The 16,605-nt window shown below is 44.1% G+C and overlaps 3 protein-coding genes across 5 annotated transcripts; all 3 read right to left on the bottom strand.

Annotated features, from left to right (window-relative positions):
- Positions 1-76: 76 nt before the first annotated feature.
- BCIN_15g01150 (hypothetical protein) lies at positions 77-5,229 on the bottom strand. The gene is made up of 4 exons (XM_001553649.2): positions 4,566-5,229; positions 1,144-4,505; positions 741-1,093; positions 77-644 (listed from the first exon to the last, which is right to left on the bottom strand). Exons 1-4 carry the CDS (start codon positions 5,034-5,036, stop codon positions 394-396), a joined length of 4,437 nt encoding a protein of 1,478 aa, XP_001553699.2. The 5' UTR covers positions 5,037-5,229; the 3' UTR covers positions 77-393.
- Positions 5,230-5,352: 123 nt separating this feature from the next.
- Positions 5,353-8,969, bottom strand: BCIN_15g01140 (hypothetical protein). 3 transcript variants are annotated; one of them, XM_024697404.1, is made up of 2 exons: positions 7,658-8,969; positions 5,353-7,567 (listed from the first exon to the last, which is right to left on the bottom strand). In XM_024697404.1, exon 1 carries the CDS (start codon positions 8,178-8,180, stop codon positions 7,872-7,874), a length of 309 nt encoding a protein of 102 aa, XP_024553219.1. In that variant the 5' UTR covers positions 8,181-8,969; the 3' UTR covers positions 5,353-7,567; positions 7,658-7,871. The 3 variants fall into 3 exon arrangements, with proteins under 3 accessions (XP_024553219.1, XP_024553217.1, XP_024553218.1); XM_024697403.1 differs by having other exon boundaries at positions 7,864-8,969; XM_024697402.1 differs by having other exon boundaries at positions 7,923-8,969.
- Positions 8,970-12,809: 3,840 nt separating this feature from the next.
- On the bottom strand, positions 12,810-16,275 carry BCIN_15g01130 (hypothetical protein). Its single transcript, XM_024697401.1, has 5 exons — positions 15,396-16,275; positions 14,807-15,242; positions 14,388-14,742; positions 13,785-14,335; positions 12,810-13,724 (listed from the first exon to the last, which is right to left on the bottom strand). Exons 2-5 carry the CDS (start codon positions 15,188-15,190, stop codon positions 13,425-13,427), a joined length of 1,590 nt encoding a protein of 529 aa, XP_024553216.1. The 5' UTR covers positions 15,191-15,242; positions 15,396-16,275; the 3' UTR covers positions 12,810-13,424.
- Positions 16,276-16,605: the final 330 nt, after the last annotated feature.

Below are 16,605 nucleotides of genomic sequence, written 5' to 3'. Positions count from 1 at the left end.
GCAAGAAAAGGAAAGAAATATAAACTCTCGCTGTCTCTGTCTCGCTGTCTCACTCTGTCTCAGCACGACATACACTTGATTCAACAAAGCCAAAAAGTATAATTAAAATCATATTGAAAGAGCAATGTAATACCATGCAGACTTCATAACCCTCGTTTTTCATTCCTTTTCATGCGTTCGTCTCCTTGCACATTCGTATGAATTCCAATTGTCTAAAATACCCAATTCCTATTCCTACTCCTATTCCTATAACTGACTCATACAATTCCTCTTCTTCTCCTCCCTTGCACTATTCTCCCTGAGCCTCCTTCGAACCGCCAATTTTACAAAGCTAACGATACTACCTTTCAGTCCCCCCTTCCCTTTTCTTCCCCCACGCCTCTTTGTCAAAGACTAAACCTCCTCATCGCTATCCTCTCCAAGCAACTCTCCCTCATCCTCATCCACAACAGCATAATCTCCTCTGCCTCTTGCAAAACTGTCTCTAGTCGTGAATCTCCTATTCGGCACATTTCTCCCCAATGACCCTGAAGCTGAGCGCCATAATGATGATGCAAGGAGTGGAATTGCTTGTGCAACTGCTACTGCGGCTGCTACGGCCATTACTGGGTATTTAATGTATGGAGCTTCGTCATTGAATGATGCTGTGGGGTGTTAGTGGATAACTCTTAGTAGAATTAGGGAGGAGGGATGAGAAGAGTCAGGGGAAGAAGGTGAAGGAGAGAGGGATGAAAACATACCTTGTTCACCCAACCTAATCTGACCAAATTTACCAGTCCAGTTTCTCCAAACCCAAGTACCAACTGCAGCCGCAATACCAATAGGAATGATAATCGCAAAGAAGATGGCCCAGCCAGAAGCTGCATGTTTCCTATTGAATTCATCTTCATGACCCGCACAAGAATGTGCTTCATCACTAACATCCATTTGATTGCCCGCCTGGCATGTTGTGAGGGGAAGACGACGGTACCCCGTAGGTTTGAAGTATTCCACAGCGTTTTTATCGATGCGACAGATTTCGGAATGGTCTGGTGGTGAGTAACCTTTAACGAGAGCGCATGATCCATCGCTTTGGCGCTCGTAGTTGAGATCACTGATTTTGCGTTAGTTTTTGTAAATTTGATATCAGAAAACATAACTTACCACTCAAAATCTCTTCTAGTACAACTGCAGTTCCTGGCAATATTGTGAAGTGAAGGAATTAACCTTCCATTATAACATTCGGCATCAATTCTCTTTCGATGATATTGCGAGACATGTCCAAAGAGGCAGTCATCATCTTGCATAGGATGTTTTGGTTGCCAAAGATAATAATCTCCACCTTCAACGTCGTTCTCATCAAGATCACACTGTTTGTCTCTCAATCCCGAGAAATCAAGATTGATAGCTGTGAGGGCACCATCGACCGTACCCCAGAGAAGGAAATTTCGAGCGTTGTCACTTGGAACCGTAGTAAGGTCCTCAACCTTCATTTCCGCGTCGGAGAATTTGTATGGAATCCAGGTATCTCCCTCATTTAAAGAATAGTGAACTTCGTTGACCGATGCATGTTCTTTCACAATGACGATGATTGATCCTTGATCTCCAAATTCCCACATGTAAGCTCCCTTTTTGACCCACTTCCAGTTTATGCCACCATCAGTGGTCATGAAGGTGTCGGCATCTTTGTAATCTGTGAGGAATTCTCCAACATTTCCAACGCCCATCATCAAACCAATTGCCGATTGAGAAGAAAATGTATGGGTTTTGTCGGATCTCTCGGTATAACCATGAATATTCAATGAGCATTTTTCTATTGGACCACTGCATCCCCACTTCTTTCCATCTGGACCTTGTGCAGGAGGTTTCAATCCAGCCCATTCTGCACCGTCGTTGTGGGTAATCATGGTCTTGAGCTTCTTATTTTCCTTCTTGTAGTTCTTCGATTCTGCATTCGCAACAACGTTGACCATGGCAACTCCTTCGAGTCCAAACATCTTCTCGAAGTCCACATAACCAGTGCTATCTCTATCCACGGCATTCAAGCTTAGTACGTACGAAGTCCCGTTGGAATTACTCTTAATGATGGTTCCAAATTCCTTGCCCTTCTCATTATTCGTTGTAACATGAAGAAAAACGGAATGAGTAGAGCTATCAAGCACAGTGTAACCAACTTGATGATCAATCTCGAAACCATGAGGGAACTTGGCATCGGCAAAGTTGACCCCATCAAAGCTCGCATCGACTTTCAAAGTTTGGTGCTCATTATCCTTCGTAGCAACAACAATGAACTCAGACATTGTAGCAAAATCAACTACATTGGTGAAGTGCACTGTAGCCGGCTTATCAAAAAAGTCCGCACTCGAGACTAGTTGGTACGGATTATTAGCCTCGTTATTTTCACGTTCTTTGACTTCGCAATAGATCAATTTGTCATCACGTTGTTGTTTTGCGGCTTCCTTGATAAACTCGCACTTTCGGACATATCGCTGAAGCGTTTTCCAGCTGCTATCTCCTCGGTCTTGCGTGAGTGAAGCTACGGTATGACAGTTACCAGGACCATCACACTTCTCACCCATCCATATGAACCAGTCCTTGTTTTTAGGGTGAAAGTTCATTGCGAGAGCTTCACGGCTTGGTGGATGGGGGGCTTTAAAACTTCTAATGTTCTCTCCACGGTCGACCGAGTAAAAAACAGTCTCGGTCTTTGTCAAGAAAAATACAACATCATTAAAGTACTGATTGGCGTAAATTCGAACAATTTTCTCGTCCTTCAAGATTTGCTTCCACTTTTTTCCATGATCGTGAGTGAGCCAGATCGTTTCTTGATCGGTTTGTAATACGATTGTTTCGTCCACTTTGGTGCTAACGCCAGTCCTCTCAAGGTATTGTTTATCAAGGAATGCTTGACCCTTGAATGTGAATTCGGTCGAGTTTCCTTTACCGGAAGCAGGAGGCGCTGCGGAAGTCGAGCATTTGTGTTCGACTAGATCATCCTTCTGCTTGCCGCTGTCTCGCTTACAAGTATTTCCCGGAATTAGACGCCATCCGGAAGACCCTTTAAATGTGTCATCGGGACCAAATGCTTTACATTGACCTTCCGGAACAACCAAAGCACCTTTTTGTATGCATTCCTTGAGATCATCACTTCTGATGAAGTTGTAATCACACTCGAAATCGGCGTCTGTACAAGGGCAATCGTCTGTTTGAACAACTGGGTCTTTGAATTCTTGTTTCATGAAACAATCTGCGTCGGCTTTGCGGCGCATATAATATTGAGTGTGGCCCATAAGGCAAGCTGGGTTACCGTCACCATCCCGCCTCGCGTACCACTTCTCCAGATCATCATCCTTTTTGCATTGTCTTTCATGCATCTCGTCAAAGTCAAGTGAAATCATATAGAAAGTCCGCTTCTTGTCCGACTCATCCTCGCCAATCATGAGGAATTTAAGACTTGTTGAATCGGAAGTTGTGACCAATTGTAGCGGGCGAATTTTCCCCTGGAGTTCGAGTTCCTTCCAATCTTTGCCGTGGTTTAACGAGTACTTGACCACCTTTGTATGGCCATCTTGTACAGCCACAAGAATAGATCCCTGATCTCCAAATTCGTACTTGTGTGGTCCGTCGAGGGCATGATGCCAAGTAACTCCTGCATCATCAGATACATAAAGGTTGGATTTATCCCATTCCCCCAAGTAGTCTCCTGTATTACCATTTCCCATTACCAAACCTGGAGCCGGGCTAGAGAAGACCCGACCAGAATTGTCCAACTCTGTGACGGAATGAAGATGAAGGTCTTTATCTTTGACCTTGAGAGGTTGCCAGGTTCGTCCATCATCAAAACTGATTTTGGACTTTTTCTTCTTCACTTCCATGAAACTTTCCTCGACTTTTTCAAAATTATCAACTACGTTGACCATCACAATTCCTTGCACTCCAGCCATTTTCTCGAAGTCAACCAAGCCGCCCATATCTCGATTTGTGTGCTCAATGTTCCGGGTGAAATACGTTCCGTTTGAATTACTGGTGAACATGACTCCCATAGCATTGAGTGGGCGCGTGTTCAAAACGTCGATTTGGATACTGTAATTGGTTCCCTCCAAGATGGTATATGCCTCCTGGGTCAGTTTATGGTCGTGTGGAAACTCTGCTCGGTGCCATTTAATGGCATCATCAGACACGTATAATGCCATCTCGTCAGTGCGGGCAGCGCCCGCAGCTGTAATCAAGAACTTCTTCTGGGGTGCGATTTCAAGAATTCCCTTCACCGTTCGACCTGGCTCCAGCTCTGGCTCAAATTCTTGTATATCTGAACCGTCTGAAATGAAGAAATCATCAGAAACAACAAGTCGGTAGTCTGACCTCCATACAGAATATCTGCCTTTAGCAACGCAGAGAATCCTGTCTTTGTCAAGGTCCTTCTGGCCAGTTGTAAACTCCGGTGAAGAGACTGCCCAGCGGCAGCCCGCAGTATCGGAACGGAGGAATTTAGTAGTTTTGTCAAATCCGTTAGTAGTGTACATAGACTGTTGTGAAAATAGTTAGCATTTGAATTGTCCAGCGGGAATTACTACTCCTCTTCTTACCAATTCTTCGCAGAAAATCCCCGTACAATCCATTGCATTGAAGATAATTCTATCTGGATCCTTTGCATGATAACTCAGCGCCGGTCTGAATACACTGGCTTGATTGTCCGTAAAGAATTCCTCCCAATGTTCTCCCCTGTCATTAGTTGCCCAATGACTCTTCCCTGATGTTATAATATATGCCCTTTTCGAATCAAATGGGTGCATCGAAATCTCCAGCATTTTGCCTTCAGGAACGGCTGTGATTTTCTTCCACGTCTCTCCTGCATCCTCTGATCTGTAAACAATCGCATCATCTCTATCCTCGTACAGTAACACGTCGGAATCGTCGAAGTACTGAAGATTGTGTGGGAAATGTTCTGATTTAGCATAACTAACTCCAGGCGCATCTTTCTTTGCCCACGCGCTAGTATAGAGAAGTGTTGATATCAGGAGGCACCGCCATCCTGTCTCCGAGCTCCGTAGCCTCATCTTCGCGGGTTGGCTGTGATACAGGAGCGCATGAAGCTTCGATAAGGATCACCAAGTGGCGATTCGATGATGGCGATGATGGTTGGGATGTTGCTACTGCTGTGAGAATCGACAAAGTAAAGGGTTCTAATAACCAAAGACTGTAAATGGGTTGCGTGTCTTTTGGAAACAATGATGATGATGGTGAGGAGCCTAGGTACAGCTACTCGTTTCAGGGCACTTTTGCGCCACACATGTGCCTCACAACTCGGACCTATCAATGATAAAGCAAGCACGAGCACTCAGATCCCACACCACACCCAGCACCTTCCGCGCGTGAATGCTGGCTTGGTTATTGGTTGGGGGTGAGAATCTATTTCTGGTGCAGGAAATTTATTTCGGTGGAGAAGGAGAAGGATGAAGAGAGGGAGAACAGAGGGCAGAGGACAGAGGACAGAGGACAGAGAACATTCGTTGGTTCTTCAATTCAGATTTATACATGCATTGTTGGCAATTCTTCTCACCACTTCTTCACAGCATCAGCATCTTGCAACCCTCCCATTCACTTCATTGATCTGGCGTCGACCACCACTGCGGAATACGAATGGAATGATGCCGGTCACCGTGAACGTCAATAGGAAGGAATGTTCTTTGTCAAGCAAGTTTGCATCACATCACAGCAGCGGCTAATACGAATGATTCCTTCTTTCCCGCTATGACGGTCGATAGCATTATAAAATGTTTCCTTCCTCCCATACGAATAAGTCAAAGCACAATTCAATTTTCATCGGCGGATGGATCCTTGCTGTACTTATCCCGACTATCATGTCGACGTCAAACTTGGCCTTCGATTCAACCGGTTGGTGAAGTAATGAAGGCGAATTGCATGGCACACACACAAAAACATTCACATCATTTCGAACAATACGATCTTTGAATTCAGGACTTTTGTTTTAAATTATCGATTTAAAATCCCTGGTATCCATTCAATCGCTATGCAAAACCAGCCTGCCATGCACGCGAGCCTCCAACAAAAGAGAGGTAAATACAAAGCAAACGCTTCTTAAAGATACAAGCTCGCCCGCTAAATAACTCCATCTGCAAAGATTCCCTTTTCTTCTGTTCTAGATACCCTATCACGAAGTCTTTCGCTGACTCTTCACTCTCTTCCAAAACCTTCTTACCACCCCATTTTCCTTCTCGACCGGTGCCCCCCAACCATCCGCTCCACCCATAGGTCCTCGCGGATACCTATGATTCTCTAGATCCTCCATCACAAGCGGCTCCTTCGATTGCCATCCATATATTGCGCTCTCATCTCTCAGATCCTGCCGTGTGAGTGTCATTCTTAACGTAGGTTCTCGATTTCCTGCCATAACTTGTGTATAAGGGTCTTGTTGTTTGCTAGGTAGTTTATTGGGCCCAGATTGAAAGTCTGCAAGAGGCTTGCCGGTATAATAAAATGGCGATCGTTGTAGTGGATATCCGCTTTCATATTCCAGGGGTGTTATGGGTGCATCAGAATCGGCCATCGATTTGTCGTCTTCGAATAGTGAAGCAGTATCGTCATTAAAGAATGAATGTTCAAACGCTGGACTCGATGCCTTCCTCCTCAACATATCTCTCGATGAGCGTTTCGATATCAACCTTGATGGCTTTTCCTTTTCTGATGCACCCATTGCTGCATCCATAGATGGAAATCCAAACTCGATTATCTCATCGAATTTTTGCGGTGACGCTAAGTATACCCTTAGCTTTAGTCTTGCTTCCGGGTCTTGGTAATGGGTCGCATTGGGGTCTATCGACGATAGGGACGAATTAACTTTGTGTTTTGCGGCATGCCTTGGCCCTGTTATCGAAGTGGCCGAACGGGAATGTGTGCTGAAGGTAGGTGATGTGGGATTTGGAGATCTGGGTGTGATGGAAGATATCGAGCTTCGCCCGAAAGGAAGCTTTGAAATCGACATTTGTCGTCGAAATGTTGGTTTCCGGTCGCTTTTTAGAGAAGGAAATATTGAAGCATGATAATCATCCAAATGAAGATCTAACTTAGCCTCATCGTCGATCCATTGGAAACTTTCAAGAAACGTATCTGCCATACTAGACATCGAGGCTCTCCTTCGAATCCCGCTAGTTTTCCCACCGAAAACAGAACCTCTAACGCTTGGAGATAATATCGGTGGATCTGAAGCCATGCGACGAGATCGTCTTCGTATCATGAGATTTTCGTCCGCCGCATCCAATATAACTGCTTCACGTATCCTGCTTGCTAATAATGCTTGTTCTTCGCTCGAAAATTGCTTTCTTTTGATTGTCTCCGGGAATGTTTCGTAATTGCTTAAAAACCAAGATTTATCATTACTATTGGATATTGAATGTTCCCTCTTCTTTTTTAATCGTCGTGAAGGTCTGCGTCGGGGCTCGAGCTCTGAAATCTTCAAGCCACGTCGGTCGGCAATAGAACTTCTACGGGTATTCTGTATGGGAAGATCATCGAGGGCATTGGACCTAGAGCTTTGTGCGAATCGAAGACGCTCCAAAGTTGAGAAATACTGCGAAAGGGCCCGGTTAGCACCCATCTTTTAACAATAATACCGTCGACAACCGCATGAGAAGAATTGCAAAACCACCGTCTCTTGTACCTGCATATAAATGTGTTCATAGCGTTTGCTGATCCCGCCGCCAGTATGAATTGGAAAGATCTAGCGTAGATTCACGCGGGAAAGACACCACTAAATGTACTACTGGAAGACCTAGCTTTCGACGGCGTCTCGTTGGCACGGGCTAAACCACATCTCTTTACTTTTTTCAATAGCTCAACCCTGAAATACGAAATGAAACCCCCAACCTTGTTTTTTAAATTGTGATGACCGTGGTAAAGTATAGCAACGAAAGTGATATATATACCTTCCGTTTTAGAGCGGGAGGAAGAGCTTGAAACTCTTCATTTGTTGTAAAGTACTCCCCGCACAGTGCCATTTCCTTGTGATTCCTGCGATATAAACTTGACGATGGGAGAGCCGGTGAAGATTCAGGTCGAATATCGAAAGAAGGTTTCGAAAGAGCGGTCGGTGAGAAGATATTCGAAGTCGAATTGTGTGATGGAGCTGGGAGAGAGTAGATGGGTGTGACTTTCAAGTTTCGTTCCTTCATATTGGACGCCATGACTGAATATCAAGTCCAGAAGGATTCAGAAGATGGTAAGACTGGAGTGGTTCTTTCGGATTTGTTGTCTCCAACTAATGCATCATGCAACACGATCCGAACGAATCTCCTTACGACGGGACTTCAGATATAAAGGCTATTGGGTTCTTGCCGCGTAGGGTGTGTGCAACCCCGGACCTGAATCGACCAGGTAGCTCAAAATTTGGTACGGTATGGGTATGGTTCTATGGATCTTATGGATCGGTATGGGCATGGAAAAGTAGGGTAACTCGATTTCGTTATGACTTACTTGGCATATGAGATGACGAGCAGACGAATAGTCGATTCGACAAATTATATTGCACAATTCAGGGCAATCAAACGACTGGAGAAGCGGCTCAGAGAACATGTGGAGAGAGGGTAGAAGGATTGCAGAGACCTAAGAGGTTCATCTGATGATTCTGATCAATGATATTGAGACCCGTTGCTTTCGCTGATCACAGTAGCCGCCGACTTTGGGTCCCTCTCTTTCGCTGTCTCTCTTTGTCCATTTTTCCTCCATTGAGGTAAGGTACGGTTGTTAACCCATTATGTATTTTTTAATCGTCATGAATCAAAATTATCAATATTGATTCTTGATTTGCCTAGAGATCTCCACGTCCATTCTGGAAGCACCAGGGTTTGGATTCAAGGGTCTTGATATTCCTGGCATGCAGGCACAAGCTCTCACCAATAAATCGACCTTGTCTGCGATACCCATGGAAGATCCTTACTGGATCCAGTTCACGAAAGACCACCAGAAGAGGATTCTGAGGGACATAGGCCAGGCCTTGGTCATAGCAATATAGCAAACAAATGGCTGCTCACCGGATTTGCGAAGAACATGCAGGCATTTATATTGTTGAGCAAGAAAGGGAAAATCCTTGGCGAATTCTTTGGACATTCCATTTTTTAATTGTCCATGTTCGAATCCGAAATAGCTGTTTCTCTTCTGTGCTTCGTGTATACCCTCCTCTGTATGTCTTTCGTCTCCTCTCTTTTTTTCTAATGTTAGACGAGACATATTGTGCATATATACAGTACATGTTGTGCACAGCATGTTGCTCTCACGGATAACGGACATAAACCCGTTATACAACAGTTGTCTGGTAACATTGAATACTTGTGATATGATTGCAATTGGTACACATGTACGTACATGCAAACAGACCTTTTATTCAGGCCATGCTCATGGAGGTGGCCCAACCCGCCGCGCCGCACCCAACTTGCAATGCACCTCTATTTATGTGACACAGCAAACACATGCCGTCAAAGCAATGCCAGCCTCGTGGGTTGTGATCCCAAAGCAATCGAGAGGCTTACTGCAGCAAGGATAGGCCGGTTGGGCGAATATAAAGATTTCCCCTCGGTGGAAGCTGAAAATAAATATCCCCTTGCATTTGAGTTCGTGGAAATTATGGAAATCACCCAGAATCGCGCAAGCAGGCTGTTATCATCCGACCTGTCGAAAATAGATACGTACTCTGTAAATAGAACCTTTCACGTAAGGTCGTGTACAGATAGGATTGTCCTTGCTGTCGGTGTGGAATCTTTGATGTACAGGAGAGGGGCATTGTGTGGAATGATCCAGCCTCCAGCAGCGAGGAGAGGAGCGGTCAGATCCTTCCGCCCGCTTGTTTCCCCACGACTAGTGGTAGAGATTCGGATTATTGAATATAAAACGCGGGAACTTCACGAAATCAAGTGACTATGACCTCAATATCGAGTTGGATTCCTTGCTGAGATTGAGGCGTCCAAACGTCAAAAAGAAATGTTGGCGTTTTAAATTTCCGAATGACATTGGTAAAAAGATATGCGAAGCTAAAGAAGAAAAGAGCAGCGTACAACGAGCGCAGCTAAAGTTCATAGATTGTATAGAACGTCCATACTCAGTATAATTCAAAGAGCGATTCTTCGGATTACCAGGTCCATCCCCTCATCGAAAATGTTATTCCATACCCTAAGATGTCTGACCAAGCTCGTCACCGCCAATTTAATCGTACAAGTCCACGAATATCTACCCCTTCATTTCGCTCGCTTTACTTGATCCAGCCGAACCTTCCCTCGCTCCAAAGATTCCTATAAATATTCTGATCTTTATCTTTGTGTCACTTTATCCCAGCACCACTCTTCGTATTAGCCGTGACAACCGCTCCATCTCCTTTCTTGAAATGATACCTTGCACTATCGTGGCTGTACAATGCACAGTACTCACTATACATACAGTGAGTGCACCACAACCGAACGTCATTGTATATTTTACTTCCAGACAACAATATCTTCAAAGTTCAAACATCTACCATGGAACGAATCGCAGAAACGTGAGATAGCAAGCAAAATAAGGTGCTCGAGCCCCTCCTCGGTCATCGCCGCCACTGGCTCCATAACTTCCTTCCATTAACAGATGTTCTCTCTCGTGTTGGCTCCAAGTACCAAGCCCTCTTTCTTTCCGGATTCCATATACTTTAACATTTAACTCTTAGTTCTGACTGTTCCAACTGTTAGACATAAATTACCATGCAAAGTAAAAAAAAAAATCCACTTGAAGATCTTGGTACTGTACAGACACGTCGCGAAGGATTCCTTCGGATTCCTTCCCGTGAAATTTCAAACTACACTGTACCAGCTAGGTGTCTGTAGTGCATCCAGTTCCTCGGTATATGCTTTGTCTCGTGATTGCTTGATTTGGTTCCTTGAACCTTCCCATCGCTGTATTGACCAATGCCAATATCGATTTCCTGGGACTTTATCATGAGCGAATGAACGGGAAAGATATATTTAGTAAAGTGTAAAACATGAATGAAAGTTGCAACCAATATTTGGATGGCGTGGACTCGTCTAGAGATTGAGAGGTACTAACCAGGTAAATATGAACGTGAATACTTTAAAACAAAGAGCCTAAGAGCTCCGCCCATTCCAAGCATTCAATCCAGCATGTTTGTCGTGTTACAAACAAGGAACTCTCTCCAAAATAATACCCAAACCCATCTGACATCTTGGCAATGCTTAACCAAAGCCTACCAATGTAACCAGATCCAGACCTCCAGGTGTGCTTTCCTTTCCTCCGCTATTGAGACCCCTAACACACACACACACACACACACAAAACTTTATACATACATCATCGAGCAAAACGACTGTACACATGATGCCCTGCAAAGTTGCAAAGCTGCAAATCATGCACCGTAAATCAATATGTACGTGCCGAAACCTTATCACTGCAGCCATAACGATATCAGTTGCGTCTCGCCGATGAAACCCTCCACACACTCCTCAAATTTGTGATTGCAACCCTACCGGTATCTTACAATTTTCCGTAGCGCTTTTGTACCATTCACCACGCACGCCAGAAATCTTATACTACGGCATTTGAGGTTAGTAGCAGTGATTGTGTAGCAAATCACTTTCTTGTATATATAAAAAATTGATTCGAAGTTGCAGCTTAAAGTGACTGCAGCAAGACGGAAAAACTGGGGCAATATACCCTTTTCAATATTCAATCTAAACTTCGATAATCATTGTTCTAATACAGAAATCGAACTCACATACTGACAGGCTTTTACACAATAAACGTTTCTAACCCTTCAAGTCTCAATATAAAGGGATAGTATGGAAAAACCACAAACTGCAACATGAGTGCTCTCAATGAATGAATCTATTTGGGTGTAGCGTAAATTGAGTGTGCTGCTCTTTTCGTCCGTGTGGAGGGTGGGGTGGGGTGGATATCGTAAGCGCGCATGTTGGATTTCAAGTTGCTCTCAGCCATTCAAATCATATCTATAAAATTCCACAACTTCATTGCTGTTGGCACTAACCCACCAATTACCCCTCTTCAGAAAGATAAAGAAAGCGTCATGCTCGGCATCATATGCTAATCACATCCCCTCCGCAAGATGCAATGGTACGGGATCAGACACATCTCAGACGTCTCTAGTCCACTTAATCCTACTAAATTCTTATTCTCCAAGTGATATTCCGTAAAATATTGTGGATTTTAATATATTATCCAACCCGAAGTGGTAATCCCGCACACTGCGGCTCGTGAAATATTACATATTAATCCCGTGTCTGCCATTCTCGTCTGAGATATTGGGGTCCCCAAATATTGATAAAAACGGCACGGGAGACGAGAATTGAAATGCGAAACGGCTATCCTCATAACGTAATCTTACAGCGAGTCGACGTGCCTAGATCCCGATGGATGGGTCATCGGATCTTCATAAGTGCAGTCTGAGACTTTACATTTTGAGCCTCGATGGAGGGAGGTAAGCAGAAAAGTGAATATGAGCGCAACAGGCGCCAAGAAGTTTTTAATTCTTCTCAAAGATGTATTGTGTCATTCGTCTGATGTGACATTGAGATCTAGCGATTACGAATATCGATTATAGGGTAAACGAGGTTGGCGAAACTTGGCATGTATGTATGGTGTATATTTTACGGCTGGGCCGGCCGGCTAAATTCACAACCAGTACATCGGAGGAGACTCCAGATTCGACATTCGATGATGCTGCCGCTTCAAGTTTACGCTGGCAGATAGGCTCGGATCTTACTGCGTAGGTAGTACAAGATAGTTTCATGATCACCGTAAGATATTAGAAAAAAAATGATAACTTTTGATTCTCATTCAGGCGAGTAGGTAAGGCAACTAACGACCAGATATCTTTGTCCCTATTCATCAATACCTCTCAAACAAAAGTTTCCGCCCATATGAACTATTAAATATAGAGTCGGGAAAGATCACAAGGTGACTCAGCTTCCGTTCTTCGCCCTATTCGAGCTGGTATCGCTGTATTTCCCTTCCTCCCTTCCAACCACTCTTATGCCATCCACAACCATCCAACCCCCAAGGAAACCAAGCTTAGTTCATAATTTAGAATTCGTACACAAGCAAAAACAAAACAAATCAGCATTCAAGAAAGAAGCATGTACTGTGAAGTTGCCATATGTCCAAAAAGTATCAAACGTGCCACCGCAAAACAAACATAACATAGAACAACATCAAAAATAGAACCAGTCTCTAGATTCGCGCGCTCAGATAATACCAAATCAGGATAATTCCCAGATATAGAAATTTTTGGAATGTAAAGCATGCGTTCGCGAAGCGTTCAAAAACAAGGTATATGTACCAAGTACCAGCGAGCAAAATGAAAACTCCGTAGGTGTCACCAAAACAAATAACTATCTACCTTCCAGCCATTACCTTACTTGATGAAAATGTGTTATTCTCTAGGATGAGGTTGATTTTGGGAGAGAATGTAATGGATCCCAGTATTCGTAGACTCTATTCTCCTTGTTTTTACCAGTGACGGCGGGTGCGGTGAAGGTTGAGCGCCCGGTAGTGGGATCGTAGGTATCGTATGATGCGGCAAGACGTTTACCGCCACCACCAGGAAGATCGACGACGAAGTTGGGTGTTACGAAACCACCAATAGAACCGCGGATGTGACGTTCGAGTTGAAGAATTGTGGAGAGTGGCGTCCGAAGATCTTCTACGTATTGCACCATGTCGGCTTGATAGACATAGTACTAGATAATGTTAGCATGTGTTCTGGCTTGGAAAATATGAATTAAGCAAGATATACGTACGGGAATGACGTTATTGTCAGCCACAGTTTTGATGAGGCTACTCATGGTAGCCACATCATCGTTGACACCTTTGAGTAGGACAGTTTGATTTCTTACGGTAACATTGTTCTCGTGTAATTTTTGCAGTGCCATTTTTGAAACCCAGGTCATCTCCCGAGGATGATTGAAATGTGTATGGATAGCCATACTCTTTCCTGCCTTCTTAGCCAATGCTGAAAGTCTAATCATCTCAGCTGCCCATCCATCGCTGTCGTCGAGGATCCGCGCAGGAGAAACAGCAAGACCTTTCGTGGCAAATCTAAATCGTTTAATGTGAGGGATAGAAATAAGTCGTTCGCCGATTAGACGAAGGTTATCAGCGGTTAAGATATAGCAGTCTCCACCAGAAACAACAATATCTTGAAGTTGAGGAGTATCTTCAATGTAAGTGAAAATATCTTCCCAGCGTTTTCGTTGAGGCTTGAATGTGGTTTTCTTTACGTTTTGCATGTCAGGCCCGATAGACCATGAACGAGTACAAAAACGACAGTATAGAGGACATGTTGATGTTGCTAGGTAAAAGTCAGTATCATATTAAATAGCATGAAATTAAGAGAGATTTACCTAAGAATAAAGCTTTATCATAGTACCTATGAACGAAGCCTTCCACGGGAGAGTCATCAGACTCGTGCAATGAGTCCAACTCGACTTTAGGGTGATCTTCGAGCTTACTTGACTTCATAGGGATAAACTGGCGACGAATGGGATCTTCGAACGGATTTTCCCAGTCGATGATGCTGAGAACATGAGGTGGCAAGCGAATCGACATAGGTGCCAACTTGATCCCTTCCTTAACGTCCTCGATGAAGTCCTCACGAGTAACAATGCCGGGAAAATCGGGGTGTCTTCGAAGTACTGGGGGCAAAACTTCCAACATGAAACTCTCTAACTGCGCTATAGTGGATATGGTATGGATTGTCTGCAAAAAAAAAAAAAAATCAGTATTAGAAGCCCCTACATATCCATGGGGCTGAGGTACTTACATGAAACTTGTATTTTAAGAATTGAGCTTCTGTGACATTTGCCCAGCGAGGAATCTTTTGCCAGTAAGGGGCCCTGTCAGTAAGGGAAGCATCGTAGACTGGTAATCCAGGTACTTTTGCTGTATTTGGAGGTTCGTATGGTGCTGGAACAGGTCCATCATGGAACATAGGAAGGTCGGTCACTGCTGCTCGGCCTGACGCATTTGATCGAAATTGCCTTGTTGAGATGAAAGGTACTTTAGGCTTCGAAGATAAGTTTCGTGCAGCGACGTGAAAGCATTTCCGAGGTACTGCATCAATTTTCACCCCTGTTGATCTTGTGAAAACAAAGGGGCAGCTTTTGGCCGCTGGGGCAAATTTTGTCCGTGATATTCCTCCAAGCATTTTGAAATGTAATTTCCAAGCCAGAGAAATGCCTGTGAAAGTTTATCGAGTTCTGTACTTGATTAGTATTTGAGAGGATAGACTTGAAAGTGGTGGTTTTTATAGAGAACAGTCAAGCCAACTGAAGAAATCTGTTGGGGGTGATTCACACGGAGGCAAACATCCACCAAGGTTGTACTGCGTATGAAAGTTGGTGAATACTTACAAGCTCGTATGTTTCTAATTCGAGACAATATTGTTATCTCGATGTAAAAGATAATCCACGCACACACAGATGAATCAAAATTATGGACTGATTGAGAGGTCAGGTGACAAGTCGAAATGTTGGAAGCAAGCAATTATATTAAATGCAGGTCTCTCTCCCCAAAAGCTGTGCTGCTATGCTGTACTCATACATACAACTACCCAAGGGGGGTATTTATGCTCGGAGCCTCGAACGACCAGCTGACCCAATTGAACTGGAGGATTGGCTCTAAAGAGGAGCACGTTGGACAGTTTATAAGTATGTGACGTGAGACGTCCTTGATTGGTGAAATACCCAGGAGAATAGGAAGTTTTCTGAAGTTCAGGACCCACTACAGTGTTGCCTATCGAACTGTGCATGCGTTTACTCGTAAGTGCGTATGTGACTGATGCAAGAGATGTCGTTGGTCGTACAGTCCAGCAGACTCTTCGAGGTCAGTCGATATGAAATTCGTGCCTCGACTTTCCAATATGTGCAAAGATATCTTCCCAGCAGTTTGGGCCTCCGGCCGGGGAAGTTGTGATGCGTTCGGAGGTAAAGCCCGGCTGCAGTGAGTTATGTCGTCTATTAGACAATTAGGACGGTCTTATTGGACAAATTGATACTGGCGATTCTAGAAAAAAAAAAGGTGTGTGTTATATGCAATGTTGTACAACCTTTGCAAGCGCGAATCATGCCCTGGTAGCAAATGAGGAGCGTCCCGACACCTGCAACTGCATAAAAACACGCAAACAAGGGCGATCATTGACAACTTCTATCAGAGCAAGATCTCCAAGAGGATATTGCTCAACTTTAATACCAACATTTGCACTAAACAATATTACCGCCTACCAAAGCCACCACACTGTTGCTTTCTTCCGCCTCGTAATGAGATGAACATGGTTATTACAGTTCTAGCCCCCGGAAATATAATTGCGTTCAAGTACATGGTAGTAACCAACAAGAGGAAAAAGCTTCCATCCTCAATTGGGAACAGCGGAGGAAGGATCAGCTTCAAGCCTCCAATTCTTACCGATTACTCTAAGTGGACGAGGCGGCATGGCGACGAGGTACTGCACCTGTTTCGACAAGATAGCTGCATGTGCTACTACATTGGGTAGTCTCTCATGTCACTAAAATGACAGAATTTCAGGGCGTCAGCACTTAAAATTTCGACGTTGAAGTACTTCTA

The sequence above is a fragment of the Botrytis cinerea genome, chromosome 15 (assembly GCF_000143535.2).
Source record: "Botrytis cinerea B05.10 chromosome 15, complete sequence".
In the NCBI taxonomy this organism is placed as follows: Eukaryota; Fungi; Ascomycota; class Leotiomycetes; order Helotiales; family Sclerotiniaceae; genus Botrytis; species Botrytis cinerea.
The sequence above is the reverse complement of the archived record's forward strand: the minus strand, read 5'-3'. Positions and strand labels throughout refer to the sequence as shown.